This window comes from Procambarus clarkii, chromosome 17 (assembly GCF_040958095.1).
Source record: "Procambarus clarkii isolate CNS0578487 chromosome 17, FALCON_Pclarkii_2.0, whole genome shotgun sequence".
In the NCBI taxonomy this organism is placed as follows: Eukaryota; Metazoa; Arthropoda; class Malacostraca; order Decapoda; family Cambaridae; genus Procambarus; species Procambarus clarkii.
Genome location: NC_091166.1, coordinates 34,236,630 through 34,264,414, shown reverse-complemented (window position 1 = coordinate 34,264,414; position 27,785 = coordinate 34,236,630). Strand labels below are relative to the sequence as shown.

At 39.2% G+C, this 27,785-nt stretch overlaps 1 protein-coding gene across 1 annotated transcript in view; it reads left to right on the top strand.

Moving 5' to 3' along the window:
- The window catches only part of LOC123772373 (Na(+)/citrate cotransporter), a 96,655-nt gene extending 71,682 nt beyond the window's left edge, over nt 1-24,973 (top strand). The window contains 11 exon segments of the mRNA XM_045765459.2: nt 968-1,217; nt 4,317-4,447; nt 8,412-8,521; nt 10,338-10,559; nt 13,634-13,649; nt 13,651-13,757; nt 16,911-17,123; nt 20,994-21,088; nt 22,257-22,534; nt 23,479-23,616; nt 24,168-24,973. Of these exon segments, the coding sequence (XP_045621415.2) occupies nt 968-1,217; nt 4,317-4,447; nt 8,412-8,521; nt 10,338-10,559; nt 13,634-13,649; nt 13,651-13,757; nt 16,911-17,123; nt 20,994-21,088; nt 22,257-22,534; nt 23,479-23,616; nt 24,168-24,296 (1,689 nt within the window). The 3' untranslated portion in view covers nt 24,297-24,973.
- The last annotated feature ends 2,812 nt before the right edge of the window (nt 24,974-27,785 follow it).

Below are 27,785 nucleotides of genomic sequence, written 5' to 3'. Positions count from 1 at the left end.
CAAGAGCGTGTACTCTAGAGAGAGTACACGCTCCTTCTTCAAGTAGCATATTTCTTTCCTTATCTTTTTTGTCTCATAACGTCTTCTTCTTCTTCGTCACAAGCAGCTTGTCCAGCAGTTGTGATGAGTGATGCTTTGTTGATGCAATGATTACTGATCATTTTTATGATTAATGATATCTGAAAATCAGTCACTGATAAGCGATCATAATCATCATTTTCAGTCAATATTATTAACGTTAATCATTAGCATTAATATACATCATAATTATATGGTAAAAAGTGTACATTATATTCTGAATATTGTTCACTAAGTGCAGACGATGAGTTACAATAATGTAGATGAAGATATGAAGACCAAACCAACACACCAGAAGATGAGATGACGATGATTCGGTCCGTCCTGGACCATTATCAAGTCGACTCAAGTCACAATCTCCTTTCGGTCCATAACGGACCGAAACGTCGTCGTCTCCTCACCTGCTGTGTAGTTTAGTCATCACTAGTCACTAACCAGCAAAAATCTAGATTTTCACGACTGAACTGAAGATAATTGCTTCACTAATTTAACAATTACTAGTAGTCAATAACTACTAGTCTTTGTACACTAGTTTACACTTTATCTAACAATATTCAGGATAATTTATTAAAGATTCAGGGTGATGTTTGACGTTGATAAGGATGCCAATTGAAGTTTAATAACAATCGTTTAATGCTAACGATTGTGACAGTGAAACAGAATAATCACATGCTGGCAGTGCGGTTTTACCATGACGTTGTCACAGCACAGCTCCTGTGCCAGGTAAGTCCACTACGGGCTCACCATAGCTCATGCTAATTGTTCCGCTCCTGTGCCAGGTAAGTTACGGGCTCACCATAGCCCGTGCTACTTGGAACTTGTTTCGAGTAGCTGAATCTATAACAACAACAACCATGACGTTATTAACCCGAGGAGTGGTGTGTTGCAGGCGGCGAGATGCGGGTACGTCATTGTGATAATGGCGGTGTACTGGATGACGGAGGCCTTGCCGCTGGCCATCACCGCTCTCATCCCCGTCTTCGCCTTCCCCCTGCTTGGTGTCATCTCCACCGGCGACATCTGCATCGTCTACATGAAGGAGACCAACATGATGTTCCTGGGCGGCCTCACAGTCGCCATCGCCGTCGAGCACTGTAATCTGCACAGACGAATCGCGCTAAGAGTCATCCTCCTGCTGGGTGAGTTGATTAGCCAGGGCAGCCGTAAAGGCTCGGGGCCAGCTAAGAGTTATCCTCCTGCTAGGGTGAATTGATTAACCAGGGCAGCCGTAAAGGCTTAGGGCCAGACTAGACGTTCACGACGTGTCCATTAGCTTGGGTGCTGAGGTTAGGATAGCAGGTGTATGGCAGCGTTAATCATGACCCGATTTTAGCACAAGATGGATTGTATTGATAGTTGTAATATCTTTTCCGTCGCCCCCCAAAAAGAACATTGCTCTCGATAATTTTTCTCTATAGTAGGCCTAACCTAAGGCAAGGTTGTCTGCTCAAGATCACAGATATTGTTCAAAAGTTATCTCTATAGACGAATCTTGAAAGATTCGAGATAAAAAGTTGAAACAAAATAAAGAGAGCCTCTCTCTCTCTCTCTCTCTAGAGAGAGAGAGAGAGAGAGAGAGAGAGGGGGGGGGCTAACTACAGGCTCGGACTCCTCCTGTTCCTTATATGATTGTTAATAAATGATGTTAATGAATAAAGGATATTCCTATTGATTCATATAGCAAGCTCAGGAAATAAAAATAGTCCGCTAGGAGTAGGTTTCAACATAGCTGAGGCAGGATCACAGCTCTTGCTTGCAGTTTCACCAGGTTCCTTATATGATAGTTCCCTTTGTGATAGATTTAAAGTACATTCTCATGAAATAAACGAGTTTCTAGGAGCAGGCTTCAGATGAGCTGAGGTAGGATAACAGCTCTCGTTTGCAGTTTCACTAGGTACGTTACTTGACATTCCTTATGAACCCTAGTCTTACTCAGCACAGCAAATTTACACACCACTAGCGAGCTAGCTACGAGGGCAGCCACCGCACACACACACACATCTGCCTTATCTAACAACATGCAAACATGAGGTACCGATCCATTAGCGTAAAGTCTACCAGTATCAGGGGCTTCATAATGTTGGCGGCCTCTCACACAGCTTCGTGAACTCTCGTCGCCCTGATGACACTGTTGTGCAGGAAACATTTCTAGATGACTGGACTCTTGAGAACTTTGCCAAGACTGCCGGTTACATTTCATGGATGCGCCGAGACAGGTAGGGTCAAAGTTGGGGAAACTGCAGTTTGCTTCGATAAATTTGTGTACGCCCAACCTGTTCATGCGGTCATCCCTGTTGTTCTGTAAATTGTTCTTCAATATTTGCATAAATCCCAGAACCTCATTATTTTTTATGCACGATGTACAGACCTCAGTGGCAGTGTGTTTCCTGAATGCACCATAACTGCCAGCATATTATAATTGTGGGTGACCTCAACCAGCATCTCACACACAGAGATTTTGATAAACTCTTAGCAGCTTTCAACTCTAAAATTTTGCGAAGATTTGGAGACATATTTCAGTCTCATCTCGATCTTGTTGTAACTGACCTACATGCAAGTACAGTTCACTGCAGACCCCTGTGATATGGTGGTTCATCAGACCACCATTCTGTCTTTATTACACTGGCTATCCCAACATGTCGAAGTGAAGAATCAACTCGCACAATCTGACTTTGGGGCAAAGGGAAAGCTGGTCAGGCCTCCTTTTTGACCTAGAAACAGATAAATAGAATTCACATCCCCTCCCCTGTTCTATGCAAGTGTGAAGCCAAACAAACGCCTTCACCAGTTGCATATACTGGATCTCCAGCACAGGTACATTCCTAGCTTGAAGTACGTGACCAAGCCTCCTGATCAACTATGGTTTGGTTGTGGTGGCCGGGTGGCAGGCGAAGCTATAAACAAGGTCTGGAGGAGATCTAAAAGTGTCACATCAGGAACATTCACAGGCGATCTTGTCTTATATTGAAAGAGGCTCAAAATCTATACCCAGATGGGAATCAGAAACTCAAAAATAAAATTTGCATCCAGAAGAGTAGGACCCAAAGAATGGCGGTCGCTAGTTAAAGGTCAGCAGGTGTACTCATTTGAGGACACAATCCCGCCTCTTAACCAGAGGGATGAAACTCTTGCAACCAACAATCAAGAGAAAGCTAGCCTAATGGCAAATAATTTTGCTGCCAAGATGCAAGCCCCTGACCCTGAACGATAATTTCGACATCTAAATCCAAGCACTGCGTCAAAATTGTCTGAAGTCTGAAGTTCACCATAGCCCTAAAACAGATTTTTTTGTACCCACTGTAATCCTTTTTTTTTGTGCTACCGCTCACAAGGTGAGTATGGGGAACACACTAAACTAGCCGCCTCTGCCAGCAATAATGAAACTCCTTAAAACACTCAACCTAGTTCATGTTAAGCACGTACCTCAGAGCAACCTCAATGCAAAGCTGGGTGAGGCTAGCTCCAAGTGTCTGGTTTAAGCCTCGGACAGACACTGACATTAAATTTTATAAATATAGATAAATTAGGATAATGTATCAGACATAGTAGTAAGCATCCATCAGTCTCAGGAGAATATAGAGCTGCGCTCTGGTTGGCGGTTAGGAGTAGCCTCTCCAGGGCGCAAAGCTAGGGTAGGTTGGCATGGAGAAGCTGTTACCCAAGCAGCTGGTTCCCCTCCCCCCCTAGGTCAGCAGGTTATTATTATATTATGGCCCCAATGACATAATATAATAATAACAGATGTAGTTGTTCTTTTTGTTCAAGTACGTTTATTGAGACAGTAAAATACATCTCAAAAGGATTGAGTAGCTTAGGCTATTTCTACCCCCCCCCCCCCCTCCCGTGTTCTTTTTGTATCTATGTAATACATCACAAAATGAGCCTAAATCTAAATAGCACACATAAGCCATTACCGAACATATTCTTAATCGATAGGATAGGTAATTCCAATAGGATAGAATAGTCTTCATAATTCAGTTCTCAAGTGACTCATCAAAAATCACTTCCCAGTTTTCAAATTGGCTCACGTTGTAAACTGACCAGGACATGAACCCCGTCACTGATGAGTACTGCCACACATCCACAAGCTGTTTCCTAACTACACAAGAGGCTAGGAACTGTGGAGGAACGTAAAGCTCTTATTTATAACGAAAAGGATACTGGCGTGGTGTAAAATATGAAGGATTACTCTGTAGGTTGGGCTTGACTTATTGAAAAATCTTTGGATGACATTTCAGGTCAATCACCACGCAGGCTGATGGCGGGGTTCATGTTGACAACAATGTTCTTATCCATGTGGATTTCCAACACAGCCACCACAGCCATGATGGTGCCCATAGTGGACGCCATCTTGGTGGAGTTGTATGCGGTAAGTGTGTTACCACAGTTGTCTGATGATGACCATTCTGGCACAGCTGAATATAGTTAGTCTGTTTGCATTTTTACTTTCAGCTCTTTATATCTCGTTGGTGAATTACTTTGCCCACAAAAGCTAGGTTCTTAAACTTACAAACAGCTGCTTTGTTAATGGAAGCAGTTTACCTTGTGCTTTTTCGTGTACTCGGGAAACAGTGAACTTTGCTTATGTCATGTAGACAGTGATCATTGTTTTCAGACGATTAGTCACAATAACGTTGCTGAAGAAATAATGATCAGACCACGGCACGGAAGATGGAGAAGCAATGTTTCGGTCCATCCTGGACCATTATCAAGTCGTGTCTTGATACACGACTTGATAATGGTCCAAGACGGACCGAAACGTCGTTGCTTCTGCAACTTGTGAGTTGTGGTTTGGTCATCAATGATCATTGTTTCTGTCATTCTATTAATAAAATTCTTAGCTGTAAAGTCTGTCATTTTGTCAGCTGTGTTACTCATAGTTGGAAGTTCTCTTTCAGTTATTATTTACACCAACTTTATACACTGTACCTTTTTCCCTACCCCGGCTTTTCTAGCTTTTTTTTTTGTAAAGTTTGTTATATCTTTTAACAAAGTGTATTTTTTTACATATATATTTTTTACAGTTTGAAAAGCTACATGTTGCTGATTACATTAAATGGTCAAAGGTTAAGAATCTCCTGGATCGTCTCAGATTCCGGGCAGGAGCCGGCGACACGGCACACGTTTTGCCTCTGGCTCGAAACACTGAGGCGCTGAACAGGAAACTGGTAGCCCTTGGGTCTTTGGTAGTGTCAATGAGGCTAAAACCAATTCTTTGAGGAAGTCCATATGACACGATCCATCGGAAGAGGGTGTCAGATGGCATGGGATAAAAATGTGTCCCAATGACCCAGTTGCCTACACTTGTTGTATATGACTTCTTTCCTGTGGTTAGCTGCAACACATAATTGGCCAATTTGGAAGGAGATAACTGTATCAGCCAGGGCAGGATTCCCGTGAAGTCTCACAACAGCTGTCCACCTTTCTTCTATGGATATACAGTATTGCGATCCCAAGCGAATGCAGGAGTTTTGGGCATGAAGAAATCAAGTTCCTGTCTGCGGCTTCTCTTGGCGATGCCATTCTCTTTATTGTGTCTTGTATGCCAACTCTTGGAGCTACCGCAAATAGTTCGGTCTGAAGGGCAGAGGCCCAGTTGTTTATACGGACTTCCCACTCAAAATATAAGCCATCGGCCATTGTCAGGACAACTGCACTTCCAGCTGCACCCGTGGGGCGGTGTAGGGAACCATCAGTGTATATGATTTAAGAGAGCGCAGAACAAGGAAATATTGTCAGCTGCAAATTTACGCTGCAGAATGTTCTTGCAAAAGTTTCTTGCAGTTGCCAACAACGAGAAGCATATACGAGCTGTTGATCATATTCATCACACACTTGTTTGTTGTCATCAACAAAATGTCCTCGTCAGTTGGCGCCCAGCTCCCAGCAGCCTAGGATGTGCTCCCCTCCCTCTGTGGACTACATTTTTCTCTAATAGATATGTGCAGATTTTGTTATTGTCATGCATCATCACAGCGTAATGTACATTGTGCTGCATCACCCGGGTGTTGCGTATATGTTGTTGCGTCATCTCAGTGTAGTGTTTATTGTGTTGCGTCATCTCAGTGTAGTGTTGCGTCATCTTAGTGTAGTGTTGCGTCATCTCAGTGTAGTGTTTATTGTTTTGCGTCATCTTCCTAAATAAAATTATTATTATTATTATTATTATTATTATTATTATTGTAGTGTAGTTCCGGCCTGCCATTCAGCAATTTCTGTACTGTTAATTTGAGATTAACTTCACTTTTGTTATGTGTCACCTGAACCGATTCCAAGAATATCGCCTCATTCAGTAATGGTTATCTAACCGATCCCTTAATTGTAAATACATTGTTGTCATAACATCACAGGTTATTATTGACCTTTTGACAGCTGTCACGACACTTCGTCTCCTCCCTCCACCCGTTAATATTGTCCATAATATTATGTTCAATATTCTTCCATAATATTATGGACAATATTCTTCCATAATATTATGGACAATATTCTTCCATAATATTATGGACAATATTCTTCCATAATATTGACAATATTCTTCCATAATATTATGTTCGATATTCTTCCATAATATTATTGACAATATTCTTCCATAATATTATGGACAATATTCTTCCATAATATTATGGACAATATTCTTCCATAATATTGACAATATTCTTCCATAATATTCTTCCATAATATTATGTTCAATATTCTTCCATAATATTATTGACAATATTCTTCCATAATATTATGGACAATATTCTTCCATAATATTATGGACAATATTCTTCCATAATATTATGGACAATATTCTTCCATAATATTATGGACAATATTCTTCCATAATATTATGGAAAATATTCTTCCATAATATTATGGACAACATTCTTCCATAATATTATGGAAAATATTTGTCCATATTCTTCCATAATATTATGGAAAATATTTGTCCATATTCTTCCATAATATTATGGACAAAATTCTTCCAAAATATTCTCAATAATATTCTTCCATTATTCTCTCTTATTCCATAAGACTTACCCCTTGGGATTTTACTTATTTTTTTTTTTAATATTTTTTCCAGCTTATCTCACAACTATATTTTCGCCACGTAAACTGGAGGAATCTTTTATAGGGTTTGGTAAACTGCTTGGGTTTACCACGGCCTAGGAGCGTCAAGTTGATCAGCTTACCTTAAAGTTACTTCAAGGTAACTTGAAGGTCTTATGATGGTCTTAATGATCAATATACCTGCTAATGATTAAAACATATGATCTTGCTGACTGCCAAGGACATTAGGGGAAATAATTGACCTCGATTCCATCTCTCAAGTATACTTTAGTCAATGACAAATCCAAACTGCGTATTTACACTGAGAATTAACTCTAGTGTTTGTTTACATCTTCAGTGGTCAGCTGTGTTTATGATACACGACCCCGACAAGATAGCTGTTATGTGTATTATTGCTTGTTAGTCTTAAAGTTAGTTCTTCCACTGTTACGCAGTAATTATTAATACATTGTCTGGTCTCTTCTCTGGCTCTCAGTAAATTTTAACTCTACAAAATTTACTGAGAGCCTCATTGTTGTGTTATCTTTCTGGTCTTACTGTTGTGTTATCACTCTGACCTCACTGTTATCTCTGGCCTCACTGTTGTGTTATCCATCTGACCTCACTGTTGTGTTATCCCTCTGACCTCACTGTTATCTCTGGCCTCACTGTTATGTTATCTCTCTGAGCTCACTGTTGTGTTATCTATGGCCTCACTGTTATGTTATCTCACTGTTGTGTTATCACTCTGAGCTTACTGTTGTGTTATCTATGGCCTCATTGTTATATTATCTCACTGTTGTGTTATCTCTGACCTCACTGTTGTGTTATCTCTGACTGTTGTGTTATCTCTGACCTCACTGTTGTGTTATCTCTGACCTCACTGTTGTGTTATCTCTCTGACCTCATTGTTATCTCTGCCCTCACTGTTGTTATCTCACTGTTGTGTTATCTCTGACCTCACTGGTGTTATCTCTGACCTCACTGTTATGGTATCTCACTGTTGTTATCTCTGGTCTCACTGTTATCTCACTTAGCTTACCGTTGTGTTCTATAGCTTCACCGTTACAGGTGTCGTCAGTGTGTGCTCAACCTATGACCTCACCCCAGTCAGCCTCAGGCCACACACACACGACTGAGGCTGACTCCATACACAGTTTCAAGTGTAGATATGATAGAGCCCAGTAGGCTCAGGAACCTGTACACCAGTTGATTGACAGTTGAGAGGCGGGACTAAAGAGCCAGAGCTCAACCCCCGCAAGCACAAATAGGTGAGTACACGCCCGTCTTTCTGTTTACAGGGACAGAGTGATGAAGACGAGACTGATAAAGAATTCATGGACCTCAGTGTGTATCCTCCTCACCAGAGCCAGATGGAGCTGGCTCCTTCTGTCCAAAAGCGGGACCCCAGGTAAGGGTTATATATTGAAATGTTTAAATTATAAAATGTTTCGGAGGTGACTACCTTCTGATGAACAAATCAACAAGGGCCGTGGCGAGGATTCGAACCTGCGTCCGGGAGCATCCCAGACGCTGCCTTAATCAACTGAGCTACGACAGTCGACTACGATTTTTGTCGTAGCTCAGTCAATTAAGGCAGCGTCTGGGATGCTCCCGGACGCAGGTTCGAATCCTCGTCACGGCCTTTGTGGATTGGTTCATTTGATGCATCACGCTATTGTGATTTTTGTGTGTACCTTTTGATATTAGCTATGTCAACTTTTTGTATGGGTTTCGGTATGTAAATATTTATCGTATAGTAGAGAGGTCTTCTCACTAGTTGGGAAGGGCTTTTCTTTGTGTTTATTAATTCATTAATGTGTGTATATTTTGATGTGCAGCAGCGCTCTGGGGTTCATATAGTGTTCATATTACATGTCAAGACACGGCTTTACTAGGTTGCCTAAAGGATAGCTGTGGAAAGGTTTATCCTTTGAAATCTAGTTTCAGTTGTCATTGAAGAGCAACAGCACAAAGCAGTAGACCTGTTTCACTACGGTATATATATTTTAAAAGTGGGTCTTTCTATCACAACTCTGAGGAGATGTTTGGGATGCTCACAAGAAACAACACTGGGAAGCGTTGTGTTTTATCTTACGTTATCTTCCTAGCATGGCTGTTCTTATTTTTAGCTTTTAGATTCTAATATTATCAACATTTAATATAGAAGATCGACTTGAGAATGGTCCTGGGCGGACCGAAACGTCGTCGTCCCTTCACTTTCTAGTGTGTGGTTTGGTCAACATATTTCAGCCACGATATTGTGACTCCTCGTCTGCATTTATATAGAAGTTTAAATGTGTACAAGAATATGTTGTGTAGGTCAGATGACTTTCCCAGCCAGTCAAGCTTGTAACCCACAAAGTAAACTGAGCACTTGATCACGGTCGACGATGATTCACTGTATTCTATAGGTTAGCAACCAACTCGTCCTCTTAAAATAACGTTGCTTTTCGCTCGTATGCGCGCTATGGCCAAAAATAAATGTAATTTGAAATGAAATCGGCTCACGAAAGTGACGTACTGTCCCGTTTTCTGTTTGAGTCTTCCGGCTTACTCGGAAAGGTTAAGAGAGGAAACTTTCAGTTAACGGTTTTCGTGACGTTTTGAAACTTAAGAAGCATTTCTTGCCCTCCTAACCTATCAGAGGACCCTTAACTTGCTGTTGTGGAGAAGAAAAAGAAATGCAAAATTTATTTTCAATTATTTTTCATTTTTAAATTATGTCCATTTTCGGTCGTACGGGCAAACTGCCAAATTCAGACGAAATTTGTTATAGGACAGGTTGGTTCAGCTGTTATTTTCCTTCCAACATGCAGACGGAACTGACGCTCCACGTGACTGTATTCACTTGTTTTGTTGACGCGTCACACGCCATCAGAGGAGCAGTGCTACAACCACTCGAAATTCCAGGATGTTTCATTGACAAGAAATAATTTAGTAATTTTGGTTAGGTAATCATTCATGCCTTTATTTCTAGGTCAGCGCTTGTTCACTTCAACAGTGGTGTCAATATGTGTATACCAAAAGCCCCCAAATTATTGATTTTCTTCAATTTGGTAACAAGACTTTGTTTAATTGCAACAGTCTTTATAATTATTGCACATTTATCTTGTTACATGTTTTGTCCAGTTACAGAAAGTAGTTTAGATTCACCGAGGCAGATGGAGTGATTCGGGCTAACAAACTAATCGCTGATAATGTTCTGAAAGTGTTCATCTTGACAGCGAGTGCAAGAATGGCAACTTGGAGCAAGTGAGTGTGAAGAAGGTGGATATGACGTCTAAGGACGCGGACAACACTGGCCTGACCACCTTACCTCCCAACGAGTCGTGTCGCGCCCTCAGGGACATGTGCTTCTTGGCTACCGCCTACTCTGCCAACCTGGGTGGCACTGGCTCCCTCACAGGCACCGGGCCCAACCTGGTCATAAAGGGCGTCCTTGCCAGGTTACTGACATTTGCTTCAACATATAAACTCCAATCACTACACCACCCGAGGCCAATGAGAAAAGTTCCGGTTATTAAAAATATACTTTTCGCAACTTTTCACTTCTATTGTTAACATTTTTTGAAGCAACTTCATTTAAATATTGGATTAAGAATAATTAATCGGATAATTTCACATTGGGGATCTCCTACATCTTGGCTGTAAGACTGCGGATAGCTAGAGGCTGCTACACTGCTCATTCTTCTCTAAGTGGACTTGACGTTGCTGAACGCAACCACAGCAACATCAAGCACAGTTGCTGCATGAAGGCTACTTTAGCCTGCTGCATGTTCATGGGAAGCTTTGCTGGTATTATCTTGCAGGAAAGTTCTTTTGGGATATCCAAAGAATGAAATTAATCCACTGGTGAGTCTTGGTAAGAAAACAGCGATATGTTTTCAAATTAACTGCAAATTTTCCTTCGGCGGTTTCCAGAGGTTGATTGCTTCACAGGTGCACTGGTGGCGGTGTTTCCAGAGGTTGATTGCTTCACAGGTGCACTGGTGGAGGTGTTTCCAGAGGTTAATTGCTTCACAGGTGCACTGGTGGAGGTGTTTCCAGAGGTTAATTGCTTCACAGGTGCACTGGTGGAGGTGTTTCCAGAGGTTAATTGCTTCACAGGTGCACTGGTGGAGGTGTTTCCAGAGGTTAATTGCTTCACAGGTGCACTGGTGGCGGTGATTTTGGATCATTCTCTACTATCGCATGACCAAATATGGGATATACTACAGACACCAAAACTGTTTACGTCTGTACTAATATCTTTTTAATTTCTTCACCGCAGGTTTGAAGACTATTTGAGAGCTCTGCGGGCTTGGGTTTATGAAAGACTATGCTTAAGACGCACCTGCATGATAACAACCTATATTAAAGGGCTCAAACTATTGCATTATAATAAAGCATGTTACTACTGTTTACTTTCACTGGAAGACTTAGTGAGGACAAGGAAGACGAGACTGCTTGGCACCAACGTGCTCATACGATTCCTGAGGAGGAACTGGACGGTAAAGCGACCATGACTAGAGTGCCTTTTCCTGTCAGTAGTGCCAGACGAGCGAGCAGTGCCCATGGACCAGACGCGACTGAGGCGGACACACTCTACAAGGATACTAAGGTGGTGCTCTTGATGTCAGTGATGTATGCTGCAGACCTCGGTGGCACTGGCATCATTACAGGCAGTGGCACTAACATGGTTCTTAAGGGATTGTTGCAGGAGTAAGTTATTATTGACAGGAGAAACGTCTTGCTAGCTTGGGAATTGTAATAGCTTAGGGGTATATATTTTTACACTGAGAGAGAGAATGTTTGTCTGTCCAAAGTTCGAGGCTAGACCCTTGGTGCTAGCCTCACCCAGATATGCAGGGAGGAATGGTCTGTCGTACGGAACGGACATAGGCTTATCAGGGGTAGGTCTAAATAAAATGCTTTAAGAATTGTTATAAATTATAAAGACCCTTATGTCATTTCAATGAAGTCAAGTGCAACATATGGCAGGTGATTGCCATGGATGTGTCACTGGAAAGAAAAAATGAACAACGAAAAGTGAAATAAAAGCAAAGCATTTGAGACATTTATTCAGTGCTTCTTGAGGGGGGGGGGAGTAAGCAGGAGGGGGAAAGGGGCAGGACGAAAAAGGGGGAGATGGAGAGCTAGGGAAATAGATAAGAAGATAATTACGATAAGTGAAGATAGACAGAGATGAGACAGACTGACCTGGGTAACTCCTGGTACCCCCCCCTCCCCCTAGTATTTAAACAAATAATAACAAATAAAATATGCCGGTTAATTGTTATCTTCTCGTGTGTGTGTGTAAGTGTGGGTGTGTACTCAACATATAAACATTTATTGAGTAATACAGTAATTCTTTCTCATCTAGTTGTGCTTGCGGGGGTTGAGCACTCAACTGTGTGTGTGTGTGTGTGTGTGTGTAATGTATATTGCAAGAATAATCACAAAACACGTGATTCAGTTATTGTGAAAGGTCAGATTATGGGCAGTATTGAACTAATGCTTCAAAGATTAAATTTGCTTATTATCATGCATGCATGCAACTAAGCCTTCCTCTGCACTGAAAAATACACCTTTGCTTGTTCCTCAGTGCATGCTACATGCAATCCCTTGTCTCTAGTCAAACTGTAAAGTTTTCAAAACTATTTCTGAAACAAAGTTATCGCCTATCTTAACATCGTAAACAAAGTTCTTGTAGATTTAAACATCGCATTAGCCCTTTAATATGATTTAGAGAAGCAATTTAAGGGATAAAAAATTACTCATCAAAGTTATTTAATGACGTAAATACTTGTGCCATGGTGTAAATGATTGTGTGTATATATATATATATATATATATATATATAGTAGCCAGAACGCACTTCTGAGCCTACTATGCAAGGCCAAATTTGCCTAATAAGCCAAGTTTTCCTGAATTAATATATTTTCTCTAATTTTTTTCTTATGAAATGATAAAGCTACCTTTTTTATTATGTATGAGGTCAATTTTTTTTATTGGAGTTAAAATTAACGTAGATATATGACCGAACCTAACCAACCCTACCTAACCTAACCTATCTTTATAGGTTAGGTTAGGTAGCCGAAAAAGTTAGGTTAGGTTAGGTTAGGTAGGTTAGGTAGTCGAAAAACAATTAATTCATGAAAACTTGGCTTATTAGGCAAATCGGGGCTTGCATAGTAGGCTGAGAAGTGCGTTCTGGCTACTAGGTACGACATTATATATATATATATATATATATATATATATATATATATATATATATATATATATATATATATATATATATATATATAAACATTAATAATTGTATAAGTATCGTTAAGAGATTGTTATTTGATTTAAAAGTTCAGCACAGGAGGTTCTAAAGTTTTAAAAGGGGGTTCAGTTCTTGAACTGATTATGTGCCTCTGTTGCCCTTTCCACCACCGCCCACGGGATGGGTATGGGGTGCATAATAAAGAAATTGAATTCAATTGCCATGGTATGACCCTTGACCTGTAACTCTTATCACTGCCTCCAACAGCTCGTACAGCGAACCAAACGGGTCTTAACTTTCTCTCGTGGATGCTGTTCAACGTTCCCGGCATGTTGATCTGTGTGGTCTTGGCCTGGCTGTGGCTGCAGCTCTACTTCTCAGGAATGTTGTGGTAAGTCTAACATTAATATTCTTCTTGTTTTATAGTAATTAAGAACTATTATTGGCATCGCTGACCCTTTGATATTTGGTCCTCTGGGTCAGCAGCCTCGTGTCTACAAGTCCATCCCATTTACTTACTACTCTTTGGTTAATTAAATATTAAGTTACATCCCTTTGGTTATTTTTCTCATCTTTAAACTTCCAGCTATGGCCTCGCGTTCTGATGTTGCACCTACTAAACATATTGTCCCTTATTTACCTTCGTTAGTATTTCTACGATCTTATATGTCGTAATCATATCTCCCATTTCTCGTCTCTAATGTTGTAAGATGATGATCCCTCAGTATATCCTCGTACTCCAATCCTCTCTATTATGTGACCAATCTTGTGGCATATATTTGAACTTTATCAATATATGTCCTATACTGGTTTAAATAGAGGCTTATGGAGGATCCATCTCCACCAATTACCACCTACATCTCCCATAGATTGTGTGCAGTGCAGTAAATAGCTTTTTTTTTAGATTTCTGAAAACTACTCTGATGTATGACATACTTGCTTGTGCAACTGATCTTGTGCAACTGATGTGATTCCATTGCTATGTGCTCTGGAGTCTGTATGCTTGTATTTATCTAGTTGTACTCCCCCTATACTAGACGGTAGAACAAAAGCCTCGCTTCTTGCGCGTCGACGTTCAATCCCCGACTGTCCAAGTGGTTAGGGCCCCCATTTTTTCCCCGTCCCATCCCAAATCCTTATCCTCATCCCCTTCCAAGATCTATATAGACGTAATGGCACGACACTTTCTCCTGACTTGAAAGTCAGGAGACCTTAACCTTACCTCCTAGGTAAGGTTAAGGTAACTAGGGGACCTAAACCTTACCTCCCCCAGTTGTACCTGCAGGGGCTACGACGCTTTGGTTACGCATCTTATCCCTTAACCGACTGGTGTACAAGTTTCAGAGCCTCTTTGGCTCTGTCATATCTACAGTTGTAGCTGTGTATAGTCTTTCTCCACCCATTCTGTTCTTAGTGTATTCAATTTGTTTCCTATCCCGACAAAATTAATACTAATACGTACGTGACTTATTTGAGTACTTAGTTTCCACCTGTGTCCCCTTCTTCCAGTACCACCCGTGCTAAATATTCTGTGCTTGTCTGCTCTTTCTATTCCCGTTATAATTTTGTGTTTGATGATCATGACTGATGTTGCTATGAAGGAACTTCCCTCCAGAGGTTTTACTTGCCTCTTGTTGTTTTTTACATCACCTTGAATCATCTTCAGGTAAGAATACCAGCCAGTGCCCAGTCTGTCTCCCTTTTTATATATTGACAATACAGTAACTGTCCCGGGAAGTTCTCCCGTCTTCATAATTTGTTATATATCATATTACGTGGCTAACATCAGACTTCCGTTTTCTTTTATTTTACTCTGAGATTCCATGTGGTCCAGCTTCCTTAGCCATGTCCAGCTCCAGCAAGTGCCTTCGTAATTTATCTCTGGTTATCTTGAAGTCCTCTAGTGCCGCTTGGTGTGATTCCATTCCCCTCCGTTCAGGAACTTTTCTTTGTACTACAGTCAAATTTCATGGAAACTCTTATTGAATTCGCCACACACTTTATCATTCTCATAAATGGATGTTACATTTTGATCACCTGTTTCTTAACTGTTCCTTTCCTCTAATTGCGGCTTTCTGAAATGTCTTTTTCAAATTGCATTTCGGGTTCTCTTCTCACTCGGGTGTTCATTACTGTCCTTCTGGTATCATAATCTGGTCGCTTATGTTCTTTTGTTAATGTAGCTAACCATGCTCTCATGCTTATTCGTTTTCCTTCTTTAAATGCTTGGTTAAACTATCGGTTAGTCCTATAACTGTCACTGTCCTGCCTTATGACTGAAACAAATTTATCAATTCTTAACATTTTTGTTATTGAAGCCCATAATGTCTTGTGAGACCTTTCCACTTTATTTCCCTCGACTTCCAGACAGAAATCTCCCTTGCAAACACTTTTCAATGTATGCAAGCAGATATCTCAAGAAGATTTTCTTGTATACTTTTGCAATCGTCTCAGAATGAGCTAGAGACCCTTTCTCTTGATCATGGTGTTCTCTAATACTATTCTCCTCCATCCATCTCTCTTCTTGCACATGAAAGTTGCTTGAAACGATACGTGACCAACTAGCCTGGTATATAGAACGTGGCATGTTTCTTTCCCATTCCAGTGTGGTCTTCGGAAGATGCGTTCCGCCACTGGCACCCTAAACATGTGAGGAATGTCTCCAAACAACATCACTTCCAAGTTTCTTTAACTTGGTGAAGGCCGATGATACTGTGTGGAAGCATTAGATCCTGCGCTTTCTCCTGGATAGTGAGGTCTCGGAGAAAGGATACCATTACTTATTTGAAAACTTCCTTCGAACTAAGTGTTTACTGTCTGAGTTCTCTCTCTCCCTCTGATTACTAGAAGGAAGGGATCCTACAGGGGAGCATTCTTAGGGTGTATTTGAGAACCAATACATTAATCTTAGATTCCCTGACTCTTCTCACATTTCTTTCAACGTTGTCTTGCAGCATTACTGACAGGAAAAGGTTTATTATCACACTTTCAAATGCATTATTGAAGCAAGATTGTCTCAGTGTTGCCACATGCAGTCTCTGCAAGTCCAGTGGACGTGCCAAGCACACCTAAGTAACCAGTCATCAGGTCTCGCTTGACATTCCTTTTCTCTGCTCTCTCATTTACAACTTCCCATTCAAACTAGTTAGATTATTTTTGTAATAAAAGGGGGACGGGTCATGTCAGAATTTGAGTATTAACCATTCAGAATAATCATGTTTTCTTTTGTAAATCACACTAGAGTCAAATTAGAACTGTTTAATAATCTTCAAATGCCTATTTCTTGTTGTACATATCAGTATAGCAGCGCTGTGTTTTATGAGAATTATTTATTATTTTGAAAATGTATTATTTTATGAGAATGTATTATTTATTTTATGAGAATGTATTATTTATTTTATGAAAATGTATTATTTTATGAGAATGTATTATTTACAAGACGTTAATTATTAAACGTCTTTTCACTGACTATGGAATCACATCTAGATTTAATAATGTTAATCAAAATTTAAAATCCAGATTTTCATATTAAAATATTTTTCAGTGGCCAAAGGAAGAAAATGATCCAAAATCCATCAGAGGAGCGACAGAAGGCAGTGAAGCAGCTGATATTAGCCAAGTACCGCGAGCTGGGACTCATCACCTTCCAGGAGGTTGTAGTGCTGACCCTCTTCATCATTCTTGTTCTGCTGTGGCTCTTCAGGGCTCCAGAGTTCATCCCTGGATGGGCAAAGTGGTTTGAAGATGCTTTTGGAGTGTAAGTTAACAAAAATTCCTTTCCCCTCTTTACTGCTACCCTCAAAAAGCACTAAAATTTACTAGTACCCTCAAAAAGCACGGAAATGAATGAATAGGTCTCAGATACTTTGCTTTCCTTTCTCGCTTCCTTTTTCATTTCTTTTCAGTAACAATTTCATGTTAACCACGCCATATTTCACACTTGACTCCTTGAAAATGGCAGTGGGGTGTTTATAATTGCAAATATTTCATAAAGAAGTTAACTTGGGCCTACACTGACCAGCTTATGTCTGTCCCGTACCTCAGACCCTTCCCCTCTACTAATTTGAGTTACACTAACCCAGGCGTCTGACCTTCAATTTTGGATAGACAGAAAGCCAATCATTCAGACATCTCTCGTATAGGTAATCTAGGGAAAGGGGGGGAGGAGTACCAGGTGGTGCCTGGATACTCTCCCTTCTTCCACCTCCTCCCACTCCCTCTTGACCCCGTCCCACCCTTTTTCCCTCCTCTACCATCATCCCCCTGGTCCTCCCCCTCCCCCCATTTTCCCCATTCTCTCAGAAAATGTATTATTAAGAACTGAAACAACTGTATGAGTCTCTTATCCTCCCCTTCCTCCTCCCTCCTACCCCACCAACATGGTCCCCATGTTCGTGTTCCCACCCCCCCCACCACTTTCCCTCTCCTCCCCCTCTACCCCCATTTCCTCTTCTCTCAGAAAATATATTAATTAGAAACTTTGCGGGTGCTATGTGGGTCTGGTGTGTGGGTCTGTTAGCGGGGCTGTTAGTGTGTGGGATTGTTAGTGTGTGTGGGATTGTTAGTGTGTACTCGCCTAGTTGTACTTGTGGGGATTGAGCTTCGGCTATTTAGTGTGGGAATGCTAGTGTGAGGGGCTTTTGGTGTTTGGGGCTGTTGTTTCGAACGTAATCCAACATCATCATAATACCATTGTAGTCATTAATACCATCTTTCCCATAATGTTCACGCAGTGTAAGTCAGTTTTATGTCATAAATTGCAGAAAGGAGTGCGGACATACTTTGCTTACATAAATACATTTAATGAAATCAAATGATGGGACAATAATATAAATAGTCTCAACTTAAAATAAGTGACCTGAAACTGTAGACTCACTAGGCTGCGGCAGCAACTGAATTAAACCAGAACTACGTCACTTTACTCTTGTTCGCAGAGGACAATAAATTTATAACAAATATTAATAATCACTTCGCGCAAATAATCACTGTCTCTTTATCAATAATAATAACACTGGTGCAGTCTTGATCAATAATAATAACTGGTGGTCTTGATCAATAATAATAACTAGTGCAATCTTGATTAATAATAATAACTGGTGCAGTCTTGATCAATAATAATAACTGGTACAGTCTTGATCAATAATATAACTAGTGCAAATATAAATGTAAACTAAAGCAGTATACGTCATAGTCTCTCCCTAGTATCCTAGCCTCACCACATACCTCAATGCATACACAAGTACTCCTAGTACTCTTCCTTCATCCACAATGCATAAATATATTTATAGCGAATAATAATGTTACACAAAATATCCTCACCTGATTCCGTAGAATTAACTCAGTGGGGAGACGGGAAGTTGTTTAGCCATCTAAAGTACCATTTAAGTGGACTTCAGCCCTGGCGACCGTCCGGAGAGTTCTTGTTGGTCGTGTGCGTCACTTCCACTGGTTGCCAGATTCACGAAGCAGTTACGCAAGCACTTAAGAACCTGTACATCTTTTCTCAATCTTTCGTGGATTTGTTTAGAGTTATTTAACAGTTAATGAGCTCGGAAGCACCAGGAGGCTGTTTATAACAATAACAACAGTAAATTGGGAAGTTTTCATGCTTGTAAACTGTTTAATAAATATAACCAAAGCCGTCAAGATTGAGAAAAGATGTGTAGGTTCGTAAGTACTTGCGTAATTGCTTCGTGAATCTGGCCCCAGCTGGTGCGGAATTCCTGGTGTCACATGGCTGCTCACTGCCCTTCCTACCGATTTCCTGGCAATACCACGAGTGTGTGACTTCCTCTTGACTCTGAAGTCTTCCGTCTTCGCCTCCTTGACTCATGCACTGGTCTATAAACGCCACTACAATCCTTGGCAACCACGTATAGCGATGATTTCGTGGCACTCCTTAAACCTTGTGGCTAAAAACCATATAAAATGCCCACTGCAGGTAAACTTGACCTACTGTCACTGAAAGGAAATCGTGACAACTGGTCGGCTGTCGCCTTGACTTCTTGCACTGGAGGATTAGTGGCCCTAGAACATAGTTTAGCACTCAATATCAGTAGACATAATATCACCGTGGTAGCCGGCACCTCACTTGACCTGAGCCACACTCCCTCTTCCATCAAATCACTTGAAATAGCGTTGCTGGTTACATACAATATAACCTAACGCAATTTAACATACAAATAAGAATTATATTTGATCAGTTTTGAAGGTCGATGTACTAAATTCGTATTTTTAATGTGTTTTCTCTTTTAGAGTGCTTTCTATGTGTAGTACTCCCTTCTATTTCACATTCACGGTATTTGTAAAACGTTCTATTCTGGTCTCTTACTATTAACGATGTGCTCGCGAAATGGGGCTTATTTTATCACAAATATAACCACCTCACAAGAAACGACCGCCTCTTAAGGAAGTGCGACGGTGACTGGTCAGTGTAGCAGCGTGACTGCCCTCACTAGTGTTGACATCAAACGAGGCCAATAACACTTTGACACAAGTTCTTGTCAAATACCACTACAGATTAGCACAACAAGTATCACAGGCACTTATGTAATGAAACTTATAAATGAGAATTGGGAAATTAATAAATAATGATTATTGTTGTTGTATTCGAATATTTCAAAGTTTATATCTTGAGTTTTTATCAAACTAGGAAAATTATATAGAAAAATTACCAAATTATCAACGCTTAGAACTTAAAAGTACCAAGTAGCAAAAAATGTACCAAATATTGTACGAAAGTACCAGGTTCGGCAACCCTGAAAAGGTCCCTAGGCCAATAAACTAGCTCGCAGTTTCTCTTGAGACAATTAACCTCAAGTAAAATACCGGTGAGTAGCGTACCGGTGTGAATCTTAGCCAATCAAGTCACAGTCCTGCATCCGTGTCATCTGGACTTTGATCTTTTTACACACGAAAATCTCTTATGAGGCAATGACACTACCGGAAGCCAAATAAAAAAAATTCAGACTAGGCTCTCCCCGGAAATTAACAAAATTCAAATTTGCACAATAAATGCATGTTCCAGCACTACCTAAATTTACCTAAAGGATACCTTGGACCGTTTAACCTGTTTAGGTGTGAATATGACACCTATTATTATTGATAGGAAGAGCGGTGTTACGTAGGGCTGTTTATGTGTGGGGTGGTTGGTAGGTGAAGCTATTCCTGCGTGAGACTTTTTGTGTGAGGCTGTTGTTGTGTGGGGCTGTTGTTGTGTGAGGCTGTTGTTGTGTGGGGCTTGTGTGGGGTTGTTGTTGTGTGGGGCTGTTGTTGTGTGAGGCTGTTGTTGTGTGAGGCTGTTGGTGTGTCGGGCTGTTGCTGTGCGATTTGCTTTTTTAGTGATAATCTAGTCTTGTTGATCCACCTTGAGTCTGAAGTGAAGGAACGGTAAGCTTTATATATATTAAAAATTCTCTCATAGAGTAACTTCTGTAGAACTCCAAGTTAGAAGAAGGAATTTGTTAAATATTTTCATATTATTTTCTTGTTTACTTGATAAAATCATAGGACAAATGGGGGTTGGAGACATTTGACAAGCTGCCAGCTTCCTGTTCTCGTCGAGGCCACTAGATAGTGGCCCACAGGTAAATTCAGGTAAATGTATTGAACTGAAATACTGTTGCAGGGAGGTGGATGATGCAACGCCTGCAATGTTCATAGTCTTCCTGTTGTTTGCTCTGCCTGCGAACCTCAACTTCTGGTGCTTTAGCAAACCAGATGGTATGTCTTACTGGCTTATGACTTCTTTTGAATCCCCTGCTGCCTTTTTAATGAAATGATTAATAATTTATTGTGTGGGGGGACAGGCAGCCAGTTTGTATATACGTAGAGTACATGTTAGGCTTTTATCGAGGCCTCCCTCTCCTCCAAGGATCTCCCCGGGATGCAATTCCACAACAAGCTCACTAACTCTTGGGTATCTATTTACTTTTAGGTGGACAGGGGCATTAGGTGATAGGAATTAACACGCTCACCTATTTCTGTCCCACTGGGATTCGAATCCCGAATTCTCGATTGTGAGTCGAGAACGAACCCGGCTATACTACCTGGACCGTTACGTTTTTGTTTCAAACTTGATAATCAAGTTTTGAAACTTGATGACAAGTTTCTGAGAAACTTTTTATCAAGTTCCTGAGAAAATAGCATCCATATGTAAAGGATTATGTAATGGATCATCATAAAAATGGCATCGAAACCTTGTTCCTAAATGCTAATCCTGATCTGAAACTCTTCCTTGACAGATGTAATAGTACCCATGAGCATCACACCAGAAATAAATATCTTTGATATCCTCAGAGTCAAACTAAATCTGTGCAAACACTCCATGCAAAGAAAAGGACCCAGTCTATGGAACTCACTCCCTAATGAATTACAATAAATGTCCAACCTATGCCTTATTCAAAAGTACAACCAAAAAGTATTTAATTTCATCCTCATAGTTTCTTACTTTGTGCTTCAAACTCGCACTGTGTTTTGTGCTACCCACTCCTCCAAATATTAGTACTTAATCCATGCAACTTTAAGAGTGTAATAATTTCCATTAATTTATATGTACTCTATATATTATGTTAAACTCAAATTTTGCTACAGTGAACATCTGAATAAACTTATCTGTGTAGATTAAGGACTAGCAGAAAACGCTGTGCGTGTTAGTGGCTTTGTAAGAATGTAAGAACACCAGTGTTATTTTCTCCCACAATCCTATTGTTCCTTCTTGTATATAAATAAATGAAATAAATAAAATAAACAAATAAAATATGCTTAATTGATTTGTCCAGCAAATTTTTCATGATGGAATAATATATATATATATATGAACAATGTTCTTTTGCTTCATGCCAATTTATTGCACCTGCCTAAAGTATGTGGACTTGGTATTCTTGCACAGAGCCCAAGCGCGTGGACAACAACTCCTGCCTGACGTGGAAAGTTGTGCAGGAAAAGATCCCTTGGGGCGTGGTGCTCCTGCTGGGCGGAGGCTTTGCCATGGCTGAGGGCGCTAAGGTGTCCGGTTTATCCCAGTGGATGGGAGAGTCGCTAAAAGGTTTAAATGGTTTACACAGTGTGTACATCGTGATGATTGTAACTTTCTCAACTGCCATGCTAACAGAAGTTGCCTCCAACACTGCCACAGCTTCTATACTGCTTCCAGTTCTGAATGAGTTGGTAAGTGACTGGAACAATCAATATTTAAGCCTCCTCAACAGTAACTTTTGCATTGAAACCTCAGCTAGGTAACTCCGTTCCTCTTAATAGCTTACTGCCAAAGAACACTCATTTATACAGCTGAAGTTTCATTGCAAAGTTTTGTATATTATGATTACATCTGTATTTTGTTTCTTAATGTCCACGATTGCCTAACATATTCTGTTGCAACCTGATGTCTTTTGAGTAGTCTTCCAATTTAAGTTTCTTCCATCCTATGTTTCTTTTAAACACTAACATTCAAAATGTATCAACAGGAACTGTTGATACATATACGAAACGTATATATGACACTGTCGACCACAAAGAAAAATAAGACAGGAAATTCCTTAAGTACTTTCATGTTAATCAATACATCTTCAGGAGGATCGAAGATGTATTTATTTCCTTCGTGGTCGACAGTGTCACGTTATTCATCACGTGTTAATTTCTTCTACGCCTCAGCTCTGGTGCCTTTTGTTCATCCCCTACCCTGAGGCTGTGTGCTGAAACTAGAGTCTTGTCTCTACAGTATCGTCGTGATCATTACTGCCTTCGTTACCTTGCGCGGTCCCTGCAACATTCTCTCTTGCTTATGTCGTGCTTTTGACTCTTATCCCTAATATGGGCCCCTCTTCCCTTTCACCACTTTCCTTTTTCTGTACGGATCATGCTAGCAGTACCTCTCCTCGTATCATTCCATCTTTCCCTCATACAGGGTCTGACTTGGAAAGTTTTGCAAGATCTTGACCCACATGGTAAATTCTTCTTCCTCTCCTATGGTTATGAAACGCCTTTTCCTTGAACACTTTTCTTCGCACTTATGCTCCATTAATTCCCGAGCATTATTGAACCTATATTTCTTAAAGTTAAATTGAGATTAATCTTTTTTGATTGTCCAAAATAAATTTTTATCTTGTTTACAGGCATTAAACATACAGGTAAATCCAATCTATCTGATGCTACCAGCTACTATATGCTGTTCCTATGCTTTCATGCTGCCAGTTGCTACTCCCCCTAATGCCATAGTGTTTGGGGCAGCAAACATGAAGACTACGCAGATGGTAAGTCAGTTTTCTTTTTATAACTACAGTTTGTAGTGATTATTGTCTTGTATTCTAAATTCTTTGCTATATAATACCAGCCCATTCTCCTCTTTAGATAGTACTTATAGTAACGATGTGGACCAACGTACATATATTGACGTAATGGACAATTAGAAAGTACAATTTGGTACTGTTGAATTTGGACAAACTGGAAAAGGTTTTGTATTTATGTTGCTAATAAAACTAACATAACCTAATCTAACCACCCTAGGCCTAATACACACTGAGACCAAATATAATACATTAGTATTATAATACTAATATACATACTAGTACTATACTAGACCGAGGATTATTTAAGTTTGGTTTTTGGCTTTATTTTTTCCAGTCTCTAAAGTGAATAGTAACAAATTTTATCTAATGGTCCGTTACGTCAATATATGTACGATGGTCCACAGTTACAAAAAGTACTATCAAAACAAGAGGATGATTTGTATAATACTGTATATTGAAATACTTGAATGTATATGATTGTGTTGTTAGACTAAAGGTGGTATAATGTTCAACAGATGTATGCGGGTATAGTGATGAACATTATCTGCATCATTGTAATCAACGTGATGATCAACACTTTGGGCGTGTACATGTTTGATCTCAACACTATGCCTTCATGGACCAACTCAACAACTTTACTGTAGTGACGGTATTGACCCCATAGTTATAATAGACTCCCTTTATAGTTGTACGTGTTGCAACGGCTCAAGGGATAGGGACCACATACAATAGTTATAATAGACTTTTATAGTTGCATGTGTCACAACTGCTTAAGGAATGGAGACTACAAAATTATGAATTTTTAAGTTGAGTCAAAACAATTTAAAACGTTATAGGTTTTGAGAGCTAGCAATTTTAGATTAATGACTTGATTGACGTTTTACATAATTATTTTTAATACAAAATTTATAAAAAGTTGGTAAAGAATTTGGAAATTTTAAATGATATATTTAAATAATCATATTATATATATACTGTAGCTCATTACTACTACTCTCTCTACCTAATCTATGGCTAAATTTCTGGCAGCAAGTGTTCGTTGAGAAAATTCCCTCCAAGAAATCTTTGACAAGTGAGCCACCAAACATCAGTTTCTTGATATCTTGTTTGAAGATGTCTTATGTTGTTATCTTGAGGCCATGAGGCCTTACCCATGCAGATGGTGCTGGTATTCCACCTGCAGGTGGTGGGGGCGTTTCCCCGCAGATGGTGAGGGAGTTCCCCTGCAGATGGTGTGGAAGTTCCCCTGCAGGTGGTGGGGGCGTTTCCCTCCAGGTAGTGTTGCCTACCTGGAGGGAAGCGTAGGTTGGGGGGGGAGGTGTTCGATATATATATATATATATATATATATATATATATATATATATATATATATATATATATATATATATATATATATATATATATATATATATATATATATATATATATAATGAATATATATATATATATATATATATATATATATATATATATATATATATATATATATATATATATATATATAAGGTCAACGTCTCACCAGCTCCAATTTTGCTCTCACTATTGCACTTCATCATTGATGAACAATTTGTATTTCCCTATAAACCTCGTTTATTTATATTCTGTATTAATGGTGAATGTCTATTGTATATTTGTAGCATGCAAGGTAAACTCAACATTACGTTAGCTGAGAAATAATATTACAGAAAATTCAATATCCTAAAACATTAACTTTCCCCACTACGAAAAATGTCACACTCCCCTATATGTCTAAAGTGTAATTTCACCTCACTAATATTACTCAGATATTCACGATGACAGATTATGTGGTACAGAGGTATTATGGATTTTAAGCCAAATAATCACATTTTGCAGGCATAGAAAATTTGCTACAATAAGAGTCGAACAAGTGTTTTGTAATAATGATATTGCAAACATCTAACTACAGTTCAATAAATTATACAACAGGGCTAATAATGTCATTGGATATCAAATATATTGCAGTGTCATATGTTAAAACTATTTAATATGGAAATATACAAATAAATACATTCGATTTTTTTTTTTTTTTTTGGGGGGGGGGGGGAGGGGAATTTTTGTTGTTTTTCTTTTGTTTTAAGAATATTTGGCTGAAACTTTGACATGTTATAGTACACATCCCCAGCAGTAAGTATGGGAAGTTGTAAGGAAATCAGTAGATTAGTAGTGCCCCAAAATATTGCTGGAATATTTAACATTCATTTTGCTAGGTACCGGGTAATTTTATATAACTTCAAATTCTATTTGCCAGTGCAATTTCCAAGCAACTCTCATCAATCCTACATATGTGAAAATGTCCTAGCTCTGCAATTTATAAAAATAGAAATTAAATTAACGCAGAAATGCTAGTTAGACATTTTTAAATGAGTAATTTGTTACATAACTGGTGGGAGGGGGGGGGGCGATGGCCCATGAAATTTATTTTTTACAGCAACTAGACATATTCTGAATATTAGTTTTTTTTTTTACAAAATCAAGAGTAGAACCTATTGCGATAGCTTAGATATATGTAATGGGATTAAATTGCATTTGATTTTTTTTAATTGTTGTTGTCTCTAATATATACTTTACGGGGCCGAAACTTTCATCAGTAGGTCTTAACATTTCTATTCTGCTCCCAAAAATTAATTTAAATTAAACCACTTTTAATTTTGCGGGTGTTGCCCCCTGAAAGCAGATGTGACCTGACCGTCCTGAAAACCCAAATATGTGTTAACTGTTCCTATCAGCTGGGCATGAATTATTTTCTGCATAATTTATTATTGGATAGAAAAAAATCTTAAATATATTGTACATAGGCTTCTTTTTTTTGTCATTATAACCCAAATATATATTTATTATGTTTTTATACTGAGCAAAATACAATTTAGTTTGATTGTTTCATTTAGGTAAAAAAAATTCTTTAGTATATTGTATATCAGTGACGTTTGTATTGCGAAACGTTATTTTACATGTTTTGAGGCATTTGTTAGGAGTTTTGTGGTGTTTGCACTGTAATAAACATTGTGACAATTACCTTCACTCTCAGTGTAAATAAGTTTAATAACATTTATATAATACCGAACCAAAATTATATTGTTGTTAGAAAAATATATTTTTATTATAAACTATTACACTGTTTGGATCAACAGATTATAATGAATTGTGTAATCATTATTTTGTAAATTGCTCTGTGTTGTTGTTGATTGGTCAAACAATTTTCCACCAAATTAAAAATATTTCGAAATTATTTTGTTTATTCATTTATATTTTATCCTATAATGACATTGTAAATATTGTACCGTTTAATCGACAAATAATAATCATCAGCCTGGAACTTCATTCATATATGTTTGTACATTTATAGTTGGGTTAGTTTACACTTTATATTAAAGTCATTACTGATAGCAGGATTAGGTACATTTTCAGCATCCATGGACGTATTAAACGTATTTGAATATGTACAGTATCTTGCCGAGAAAAAATAGGTGTTAAAGTCACTCCCCCTGACGTTAACATCATGATATGAATTAGCCAACTGAGATATTTCTGATGGTACATCTCCAGGCACATTTGCACAGTTGTGTGGTGAAACAAGACACACACACACACACACGATTGTGTGGTGTGTTCGATCAAATACTGTTGAGTACCACTAAAGATAAATGGAGTAGTAATTCGCCCTGATATAGTATTGAACATGATCTCGACATTGCATGTTATGGCACAGGATAGCACTACCACCATACGTTCTTCCAGGGCCTGACCATTCATCAGACATGTCAATGCTGGCAGTGTAAAAGAGAACTATCAAAAAATGGGGGGTGACCTTCGACAAGCCACCGGCTACCTGTCCTCGTCAAGGCCAGTTGGGTTAGTGGCCTTCAGGTAAAATCTAGAGAGGTTTTCAATTTCACAAGATTTTAAGCAGTGCTCTTGCAAAACAAGAAGAAAATCTGAACCTAGAGCGTATGATTAACATGATTGCGGCAAAGCCGGGAATATAACAACAAAAATAGCCTAGATGAGAGACCTGCATGGAAGCCTGGGTCATATGCTGACTGTTCTACAGTCACATTTAAATGTAATATAAATAGGGAGTCGAGCCTGTGGTCTTGGCTAATATGCTAACT